Source organism: Pygocentrus nattereri, chromosome 2 (assembly GCF_015220715.1).
Source record: "Pygocentrus nattereri isolate fPygNat1 chromosome 2, fPygNat1.pri, whole genome shotgun sequence".
Classification (NCBI taxonomy): domain Eukaryota; kingdom Metazoa; phylum Chordata; class Actinopteri; order Characiformes; family Serrasalmidae; genus Pygocentrus; species Pygocentrus nattereri.
In genome coordinates, this window is record NC_051212.1 from 3,005,860 (window position 1) to 3,017,465 (window position 11,606).

Here is an 11,606-nt window from a genome sequence, read left to right on the forward strand (position 1 = left end):
TACTTTTCTTAATTTATATTTCACCCCTTGGGCAGATCATTCGTAACCATGGCCTAAACTTTCATTGTTATGCTGATGATCTTCAGTTATATCTCAGTACACACACACCCTCAGATTCCCCTCCCAGTACACTAATTGATTTTATTTCTGATTTAAAGCTCTGGGTGCACTATAACTTTCTCATGCTAAACACTGATAAAACTGAAGTCTTACTGGTTGGCCCTAAACCTTCATTATCAAAATCGTCAAATTTTTCAGTTAGTATTGATGGCCTGCACGTTAAGCCTGCAGCTGTTATTAGAAATGTTGGTGTTTTACTCATCACTTAATTTTGATCTGCATATCAAGTTCCTCACTAAGACCGCATTCTTTCATTTACGTAACATTGCTCGTCTCCGACTGTTCCTGTCTGATAAAGACACCAAAACTCTGGTTCAGGCCTTCATTATGTCCTGTATTGACTACTGTAACTCCCTCTTTGTTGGCCTCAATGCAAATCTATCCAAAAGCTACAGGACATTCAAAGCTCTGCAGCTGGAGTTCTCACCCACACTCAGCGTTCAGCTCCATCACCCCGTTCTCTCTCAGCTACACTGGCTACCGGTCCCGTCCAGTATGAAGCTGTACTACTCACTTTCAAAGCTTTGCATAACCTGCTCCCCCCTGCTTCAGAGAACTGCTGACCTCTAACACGCCCTCTCGCTCTCTCAGGTCTTCTAGCAATAACTTACTTGCTGTTCCAGCACCAGACTTTCCACCTTGGGAGGCAGGTCCTTCAGTGCCACGGCCCCCAAACCCTGGAATTCTCTTCCCCAATCCCTCAGGGAGGCTCTTCTCTTTCCTCTTTTATATCTGAATTAAAGACTTTTCTGTTTAATGCACGTTTTTTGTCCTCGTCCTCTGTAAAGTGTTTTTTTTTCCTTTGTGTCCTCCTGCTTACGCTATGTGAAGAGACCTTGGGTTTGTGAAAGGCGCTATATAAATGTAATTTATTATTATTAATATTATTATTATTATTTTATTATTTAGTTAATAAATCATTTTGAGTCGAGCTGACGTCTCATTTTTAACAGTTTATGGGTCAGTTTCACACAAAATGTAGATGGACACACATTCACCAGGTGGACATGGTGAGAGGCAGATGCTGTGTGTCTCAGCTTGTCATCATAGCCTCATGACTCCGGATGTGAGTCGTGAACGATCTTGCAATAAGACGGAATGGAAAGGGCGACTTTACAAACTCAGGAACTGTTTGAACCGTATTTGTGCTCTACATTATTACAGAGATGTTAATAGAAACCCTGAGAAACATCTAATTTGATGCCCCAGTGCATCACTCGACCCCCGAGGGTTAAGCACCGTTATATAATGATATGTGCTGCTGGTGCATGTTCACAATCACGTGATTTGAAAGAAGTAAAAGATAAAGAAATGATGAGTTGATTCTGTGCTTTATTTTATCCTGGTACAGGTCATATTTTGGTGGGTTTGATGCTTTATTTTAAATTAGAGTAGCTTTACAGTTTTCAGGGGGATTTTTAAAAATATCATCAAGACGTCATAAACCATGATGAATGTTAAATGAACATCATGATAAAATAATGAAACATGAATATAACATCAGTTACTGCTGATGTGAAAGCAGGCGAGGAAGACTGGGCAGACATTGCCACAGACATGTTTTACAGTTCATCAACAAGCTTTTATTTAAGTTTGTTATTTTAACACAAAACTCAGAACAAATAACTCACTGCAGTTTGGCTCCTCCTGTTTTTACAGTAATATTTTCTATGTTCTTTTACAGGCTTGCTGGCTGTGAACTCAGCAGGGACTCCTTTGAAACCATCTGTTCTGCTCTGCAATCAGCAAACTGCCCTCTCAAAGATCTGGACCTCAGTAGAAATGACCTGCAGGATTCAGGAGTGGAGCTGCTCTCTGCTGGACTGAAGAGTTCACACTGCAAAATGGAGACACTCAGGTGAACTTTCTGTGAATTCATTCTTATTGTACCTGCATAACCACCAACACTGTGATGGACCTGCTCATTTAAAAACGGCATTTTACCTTTAAACATGCAGCTTTTTTATAAATATCAAAACATTATGAGTTGTAGTTCCACTCTCTTAACATGCTAATCTAGTTACTATACAGGGTGGGTCAAAAGTCCCAGGATAGATTTTATTTTTAATTTTATTATTGACTTTTATCTCCGGGGTCATCTCAAACAAATGCTGAGAAAATCCACAACAAACACCACCTTCAGCACCGCATCGTGGAGGCTTGTGACAGCTTAAAACATAAAGTAAGATAAAACAGTGTCCTGGGACTTTTGACTCCCTGTATATCTGAAGGATCCAGTGTTAATATGTATCATACAAAGTCAATAATGGAAATGTCTAATAGAAACGTGTGTGTGAGTGTGTGTGTGTGTGTGTGTGTGTAGGATTAAAGTACCATAAAGTACCAAATGCTAACAGAGCATTACAAACCCCTCAGAGGTGCTTTCAGAAGTCAGTATTATTGTAGTGGGAGGTGAGCAAATGCTACTTCTAAACTAAAGGTTTCCACAATAAGCCCTGTTATGTATTGGGCTTGATTCTATAACAGTTCTGATTATTAAAGTTTCCACAATAAGCTCAGTTCTGTATTATGCATGTCTAGTGCTTGTTCATGGAGGCAGTGGACTTTTTAACCAGGTTGTTTAACAAAATCCTGGAGAGTGAGAGGATGCCTGATGAGTGGAGAAGCAGTGTATTGGTCCCCATTTTTAAGAACAAGCGTGATGTGCAGAGCTGCAGTAACTACAGATGTATAAAGTTGATGAGCCACACCATGAAGGTACGGGAAAGAGTTGTTGAAGCAAGGCTAAGGCGAGAGGTTCAGATCAGTGAGCAGCAGTTTTGTTTCATGCCCAGAAAGAGCACCACAGATGCAATTTTTTCATTGAGAGTGTTGGTAGAGAAGGTAAAGGTACAGAGAAGGTCAGAAGGAGCTGCATTGTGTCTTTGTGGATCTAGAGAAGGCATATAATAGGGTGCCAGGAGAGGAACTGTGGTACTGTATGAGGAAGTCAGGTGTAGCTGAAAAGTATGTTAGGGTGGTGCAGGACATGTATGAGGATAGTGAGACAGTGGTGATGTGTGCAGTTGGAGTGACAAATGGTTTCAAGGTGAAGGTGGGGTTACATCAGGGATCAGCTTTGAGCCCCTTCTTGTTTGCAATGGTGATGGAAAGGTTGACAGAGGAGGTCAGCCAGGAGGCTCCATGGACCATGATGTTTGCAGATGACATTGTAATCTGTGGTGAGAGTAGAGAGCAGGTGGAAGAGAATCTGGAGAGGTGGAGGTTTGCACGGGAGAGGAGAGGAATGAAGGTCAGTAGAGACAAGACGGAATACATGTGTGTGAATGAGAGGGAGGCAGGTGGAAAGGTGAAGATGCAAGGAGTAGAGGTCATAAAGGCGGATGACTTCAAATATCTTGGGTCAACCATCCAGAGCAATGGACAGTGTAGAAAAGAGGTGAGGACGAGGGTGCAGGCAGGATGGAGTAGGTGGAGACGGGTGTCGTCAGGGCTGATGTGTGACAGAAGGATAGCAGCAAGAGTGAAAGGGAAGGTTCACAAGACAGCAGTGCGTCCAGCTATGATGTGTGGTTTGGAGACTGTGGCTCTGTCTAAAAAACAGGAGGCTGAGCTGGAGGTGGCGGAGATGAAGATGCTGAGATTTTCGTTGGGAGTGACAAGGATGGACAAGATTAGAAATGAGCAGATCAGAGGGACAGTGAAGGTGGAGCAGTTTGGAGATAAAGCCAGAGAGGCCAGGTTGAGATGGTTTGGACATGTGTTGAGGAGGAATAGTGGAGATATTGGGCAAAGAATGTTGGAGATGGAGCTGCCGGGTAGAAGGAGAAGAGGTAGACCTCAGAGAAAGTTAATGGATGTAGTGAAGGTGGACATGGAGATGGTTGGTGTGAAAGTAGATGAGGCAATGGATAGGGCAAGATGGAGGCAGATGATCCACTGTGGCGACCCCTAAAGGGAGCAGCCGAAAGAAGAAGCTTGTTCATGATCATATCATTAAAAAATTAAACAGCCTTATTTTATGTTGGAGCACCTTCATAGCTCTCAGCTGCAGAGCTCTATGACAGGGTTTCAACTCCTGACACATCTGCACTGTGTGTATATAATAATTACACACATAAGGATCAAAATACGTTTCATGGACAGTTTCACATCTTTAATTTTAATTATTTTATTTATGAAAATGTGTTTATTTAAATGGACAGTTTTAATGTGATGTGATGGAGCTTGTAGGAAAAAACCTCAATCCAACATGGATGTGGTCACTATAGTGAAGCGGTGCACCAGTGGAGACACTGAAAAGCTGCAGATTGGACTGTTTTAGTGGTGACAGGTGGCTTTGATGAATAGCACAGATGCCGTGACATCACACATCAGCTGCAGTTCATCTACAGCCAGGATGAAATACAGCAATGATGAAGCCTTGGATTCAGGCTCAGGTGGAAGTGGAGGCCGTGTTCAGGAGTGAGGACAGAGTTCTCTACAGAGAGGCCAAATACAGAGACAGGAGTTAAAGCAGAGAAGAAAATGTAGAAATCAGTCGTCTTGAATGACTGCCAGCTCACCACTGACCTGAATGACCTCTACTGCAGATTTGAAGATGTGCAAACAACAGTCTTCAGCATTGTTTTGAGCTCCCCTGCCCTCCTCCCACGCCCTCCACCTCTGCCCCCTGCACATTAGTAGGACGTCAACATATTTTTCAGAAGACCAAAGTGAGAAAATGTCTGAGGCCAGATTTCAGATGTTATCTCCACCCTGAAGCTCTGCTGTGATTAACCTGCACCAGCGTTCACAGACGCTCAACAAGTCACTGGAACTCTGCTCTGTTCTTGGTGCTTCAAGCTTTCCACCTTCATTCCAGTCCTCCAGAAAAGACACTGAAGGACTAAATGGCTACAAGCCAGTCGCCCTGACCGCTGTGGTCATGAATGTCTTTGAACGTGTAGTCCGAGCTCGTCTGAAGGCCATTACAGACTGTAGCACGGCCTGTGCTGCCCCAGGCTCAAGGAGGACGCTGGAGACAGGATTCAGCGCTGCAGCAGGCACATCTTTATTTTCCCACTAAATAAATGAAGTAAACACGACCAGCTCAGCTCGACCTTTCAGACTCCACCTCCAGCTTTTCAGCTCTTCAGTCTTCTTCTGACACTGCTCATCCCTCTCGCTCTGTTCCCTCTCAGCTCTTTTTAAAGGCACCAGAGCCGAGAGGGACCGAGAGCTCGCCGCTCTGCCTCCTCGTTACCGCCCACAGCTGGCAGCTCAGCCACCTGGCTCATATGTGGTGGCCTTGCTGCGTAACAGGGGGCGGTGCCCGGGTGGCGGAGCTCGGGACTTGCTCCTCCCTCTGGTTCCTCCCGTATCCGGCACCAGCGTCGTCAGCCTCCTCCCGCTGTCACTCCCCTGACTCGCGTCCGTCGGGGGAGCTTGGGCTCTGCACTCTGCCCCTCCACACTCGCGGCTCTCTCCCTGGCGTCCTCGCCGAGGTGCGTCATCGTCGGGGCCGGGGGGCGGGCGCGTCCCACACAGACTCTTTACTAACAGGCCTGTTGATGATGCTCAACTGGGCCCTGCATTTCATGCTAAAACTGGCTGACAGTCCTGGGACCTGGGCTAGAGCTCTGTTTGTGGTCTTCAGCTCAGGTTTTAATACCGTAGTGTAGAATGACTTCTAGTGGTGATCATGGATTTCCTGAATAACAGGAGATGGTAGGTGCAGCTAGGAAAAACATATCGGACACGCAGACCTTCAGGACTGGAATATCACTGGAATAGAAGTTAGTGTGCTCTCCCCCTTCTTCTCAGTCTCAGTCTTCTCTACAACAGCACGGTGCTGAAGCAAGCCAGCAGGACCTCCCTCACCCTGTACATCTCCTCTTCCAGCCACGTCCCTCTGGTAGAAGATTCAGGGCCATCAGAGCCTGTACAGCTAAACATGCTAACAGCTTTTTCCCCAGATCCTTGAAATTTAGATTTAAACTGAACCTAAAAAGCCTCCTTACTGTATTACAGTAACTCCTCTGTGCCACAATGTTTATTCCTACAACTGTACAAATGTTCATTTTTACAGATCTTTATATTTTGTGTAGAACACTGTACATAATATTTATTGTAGTTTTTCTCACATTCTGAAAATTAATGTTCCCATTTTATTCTCATTGGGCTCCTTTCACACGGCTCTTTTATATCTTCCTCATTTCACTTGTTCTGTTTTTATTATATTTGTTCTTTAGTTAAATGTTTGATTTTCTAGTGAATATTTATTAACAGTCTGTGCTTGTCTGGTCTGTTTAGGTGTTTATCTTCCTAATGTGTTCCTTCTATGTGGAAAATACTTGGCAATACAAAGTGATTCTGGTTGTGATAAACAGGGAGATGATGAATGTGTTTCTGACAGAGACGTAATGATGATCCTGGTCTGTTTAGTCAGTTTTTACCTTCCCACTCTTAATGATGGACATCAGTGATGTTACGTGGTGAATCACACATACATAGTGGAACTGTATCTGGACCTCAGTGGGAGATCAATGATTGAAAGTGTGATAGGAAAACAGGCCACTTTGTCATAACCATGTTCAATAATCATACATTTTATTTAAGAAACTATTCATTTGCACTAAAAACTCAGGTGTAATTAATAAACTGTATTAATTGTACTGTCTTTATTATTCTTTGCAGATTCGCTTCCTGTAATCTTTGCGGTGAAGCTTGTGAAATTTTCAGCTCTGTTCTGCAATCAAACTCCTCTCTGAAAGAGCTGGACCTCAGTAGCAATGACCTCCAGGACTCTGGAGTTAAGCTGCTCTCAGTGGGATTGACGAGTTCACACTGTAAACTGGAAATACTGAGGTAACAAAATAATTAAACACATTAATTACAGCTTATTACAATATCTTGTGAAGTTAATCACCATTTGCTGGTGCTTTTTGGTGCTTGAGTGTGTCTCTCTCTCTCTCTCTCTCTCTCAACGCCTCGTCTGAATTTGGGGAGGCAGCACTGACTCATTTCACTTCCACAGAAGACGTTTTTTACACTGGGACATTTGTGTTTACTTTGACTCTAATACTGCTAGAATAGTGGGAGCCCCCCAGTATCAGCACAACCAGTCAAACTGGGTTTAACTCATCTTTCTGCTGTAGACAGTGTGATTTGTTTACAGTGAGATTAAGTTTGTCCTTTGGAGGCAGCCTTATTGTGTGTGTGTAACACTGGTTACCATGGCAGCTAAATTCACCTCATCTCAAAGAAAACTACCCAGTAAGATTTTTACACTGAGACAAATATTCCCTGTGATATGGAAACAGCGCTGAGTGTACCTGCAGTTTAGAATCACAACATTGGGAGCGATAATTAAACATTGTTTCCAGACGTGACTTTTACAAGAATAAAGTTTAACTGCCCTTCTAAGGCAGGAGCTCACACTTTAGATCCTGACAGTCATTCAGTTCTTAATATCAAGTGGCTGAAATTAGAGGAAGGACAGATTTGGTGGAGTTACATTACGTCCACAACATGATCTAATACAGAGAACGACCCACAACCCAACAGTACCTGCTCTGTGAGAGTCCATGGGGGTCCTGGTTCGGGCATCTGGTTAGGATGCCTCCTGGATGCCTCCCACAGGAGGTGTCACAGGCAAGTCCACCTGGGAGGAGACCCCGGGGAAGACCCAGGACACACTGGCGTGACTATATCGCCCAGCTGGCCTGGGAGCGCCTCATAATCCCCCTTGGAGAGCTAGTGGAAGTGGCTGGGGAAAGGGAGGTCTGGGCCTCATTGCTTAGGATGCTGCCCCGCGACCCGAACAACGGAGAAGCGTAAGATAATGGATGGATAAATTGTTCCTCTTTTTCCCTTCATTTCTGCAGATTGTCTGGTTGTATGGTGACAGATGACGCTTGTTCTTCTCTGGCTTCAGCTCTGATATCAAACCCGTCCCATCTGAGAGAACTGGATCTGACCTATAATCACCCAGGAGAGTCTGGAGTGAAGCTGCTCTCTGATCTACTGAAGGATCCACACTGTGCACTGGAGAAACTACAGTGAGATCCTGACTTACTGCCTCTGTTCACAGACTAACTGTTATTATACACATTATATATTTTACTGACTCTAAATATACATATTGTACAATTCCAGTTAAGTTGGGACGTTGTGTAAAACATAAAAACAGAATACGATGATTTGCAAATCCTTTTCAACCTATATTCAATTGAATACACTACAAAGACACAATATTTAATGTTCAAATGGATAAACTTTATTGTTTTTTGCAAATATTCACTCATTTTGAATTTGATGTGGCTTGGCATTGTCTCGCTGAAATAAGCAGGATGTCCCTGAAAAAGACGTTGCTTGGATGTTGCTCCAAATCTTGTATGTACCTTTCAGCATTAATGGGGCCTTCACAGATGTGCAAATTACCCCTGCCATGGGCACCAACACACCCCCACACCATCAGAGATGCTGGCTTTTGAACTTTGCGCTGATACAATCCGGACAGTCCTTTTCCTCTTTGGCCCGGAGTACATGACGTCCATGATTTCCATAAACAGTTTGAAATGTGGACGCGTCAGACCACAGGACACTTTTCCACTCTGCGTCAGTCCATCTCAGATGAGCTCGGCCCAGAGAAGCCGGCAGCGTTTCTGGGTGGTGTTGATATCTGGCTTTCGCTTTGCATGGCAGAGTTTTAACTTGCACTTGTAGATGGAGCGACGAACTGAGTTCACTGACAGTGGTTTTCTGAAGTGTTCCTGAGCCCATGTGGGAATATCCGTTACAGAATGATGTGGGTTTTTAATGCAGTGCCGCCTGAGGGGTCGAAGGTCACGGGCATTCAGTGCTGGTTTTCTGCCTCGCCGCTTACCTGCAGAGATTTCTCCAGATTCTCTGAATCTTTTGATGATAATATGAACTGTAGATGATGAAATCCCTAAATTCCTTGCAGTTCTCGTTGTTCTTAAGCTGTTGGACTATTTGCTCACGCAGTTGTTCACTAAGTGGTGAACCTCGCCCGTCCTTGCTTGTGAACGACTGAGCCTTTCAGGGATGCTCCCTTTATACCCAATCATGACACTCACCTGTTTCCAATTAACCTATTCACCTGTGGAATGTTCCAAACAGGTGTTTTTGAGCATTCCTCAACTTTCCCAGTCTTTTGTTGCCCCAGTCCCAACTTCTTTGGAACATGTTGCAGGCATCAAATTCAAAATGAGTGAATATTTGCAAAAAACAATGAAGTTTATCCGTTTGAACATTAAATATCTTGTCTTTGTAGTGTATTCAACTGAATATAGGTTGAAAAGGATTTGCGAATCATCGTATTCTGTTTTTATTTATGTTTTACACAACGTCCTAACTTCATTGGGGAATTGGGGTTGTACATATTGTACACATTACTGAATGTAATTATACATATTATACAAATAATCGGCTGTAATGTTTTACTGTAAATCTTTGTCTATAGTGAGGTGTTGAATTACCGTCATTCTGAAGTGTGAAGAAAACAATATGATTATTATTAGTACTAGTAGTCATAATAATGTTGTTTTGTTGTTGTTAACAGATCATTTTATTGCCTAAAAATAATAATAATGACTGTTTAATTGACAGTAGGAACAAACACAGTACTGACATTATTAATAATTGACAAAACTAATATTCTCTAAAGAAATGTTCCTTTAGATTATGGTATCGTTGCCAAGCAACCATGGACCACTGAATGAGGAGAACGTCCAGTCGCCCATGGCTGTTTATTGCGGTCACTCCATGAACTTTCTAACTTTTTTGTTGAGTAGTAATGAACATATGATAATTCTGCAGTGTTTATGCAGAAACTTTAACTTTATAAGTACTTTTTGTTCCCCAAATTACCCGTTAGTGAGTCTTATTTAGCACCAATCCAGCGGGGCCTCTTCTCACACTGGGGCTGAATCCCAAACGGCTCCCTGCTCCCTACGTAGTGCACTACACAGGAGTTTAAACACTGGATCCTGAACTCCAGCAGTGCGTAATATAGCTAAGAAACAGTCATTCAGGATTCAGTCACATCTACACTCGACACACAGTCACTGTTTGGCTGCAGAAGCTAGAATTTCAAAACCTCCCTAGAACACTATTTAGGGAGTACGGAGCCGTTTGGGATTCAGCCTCAGTTTAACACGACTTCTGACTGAAACACGGACATTTGAAGAGTGTAAGTCATTCTTTAGTCTTTTATACTGCAGTTTTACAGTAAATCACACTGGAAGGGCTTTAATTCAAGCCTGTGATGTTAATGATGGAGCTGTTTAGCAGGCTTGCTATCTTTTAGCCCGTTAGTTCTAGATAAGAAAATAAGCCGTCAGCCCTTCAGTTTAAACAGAACCGGGTTCTTACTTCGTCAGAGCACTCGGTGCTCCATGCGAGCAGCATTACAGTCAGAGATTAATCCATTAGGAGCACAAGAATCGTTGGTGCCGTGGTGCAGTGATACAGAGCTCAGCTGCTGTGAGGGGCTTATCGGTGGGAGTATATCGAGTGTTTTACAGCGGCGTAGAACACGGCTCGGCCAATCAGAGTCTAGGACCGGAACTGTCCGTTTACTTTGTGTTTATTATTTTATTTTTTTATTTGTTGTGTAATAAAAATGTGCTGAGGTGAAATAATGTTCTTCTTTATTGGACACAGAGTTTATTAACACTGTAACCATGAACACATTCTTATACAGTAAAGACTCATTTAGGCTGTTTACTGGAGTTCAGTGTTTCTGACCTGCTTATATTTACACACACAGCTGGAAGATTTGGTAAAACTATAATATCATCAGACTTCAAGAAGTGTTGATGATAAATGATCCACCACAATCTTTATTTTTCATGACATCTGATCAGCTGGAAAAGACAAAATAGAGCCACATTTAATAAACAATGATTTGAATTCAGTGTTTCACTCACTGAGCTGCACTTAATGTTCTTCAGGGTGGATCATGGAGGGAAGATCAGGATGAAACCAGGACTGAAGAAATGTAAGATATATACACACACACACACACACACACACACACACACACACACACACACACACACACACACACAGACAGACAGACAGACAGACAGACACACACACACAGATACACACACACACACACACACACACACACACACACACACACACACACACAGAGACACACAGATACACAGACAGACAGACACACACACACAGAGACACACAGATACACGCACGCACGCACGCACACACACCGACACACACACACACACACAAACAGAAACACACACACACACACAGAAACACACTCACAGACACACACACACAGTCACACACACACACACACACACACACACAAACAGAAACACACACACACACACACAGAAACACACTCAGACACACACACACTCTCACGCGCACAGACACACACACACACAGACACACACACTCACACAGACACACACACACACACCTATATGTGTTTTTGTGAAATGTCAGTAAACCTGAAAAAACACCTACAAATCAGGACGCCCCTT

General features: G+C 43.2%; 2 protein-coding genes across 2 annotated transcripts in view; both read left to right on the top strand.

Moving 5' to 3' along the window:
• The window catches only part of LOC108416826 (NACHT, LRR and PYD domains-containing protein 12-like), a 578,836-nt gene that overhangs the window by 429,763 nt on the left and 137,467 nt on the right, over positions 1-11,606 (top strand).
• Positions 1-11,606, top strand: part of LOC108414857 (NACHT, LRR and PYD domains-containing protein 12-like) — a 40,841-nt gene that overhangs the window by 20,683 nt on the left and 8,552 nt on the right. Inside the window, exons 4-7 of the mRNA XM_037532079.1 lie at positions 1,805-1,978; positions 6,760-6,930; positions 7,950-8,123; positions 11,043-11,089. Of these exons, the coding sequence (XP_037387976.1) occupies positions 1,805-1,978; positions 6,760-6,930; positions 7,950-8,123; positions 11,043-11,089 (566 nt within the window). The remainder of the gene's footprint in view (positions 1-1,804; positions 1,979-6,759; positions 6,931-7,949; positions 8,124-11,042; positions 11,090-11,606) is intronic.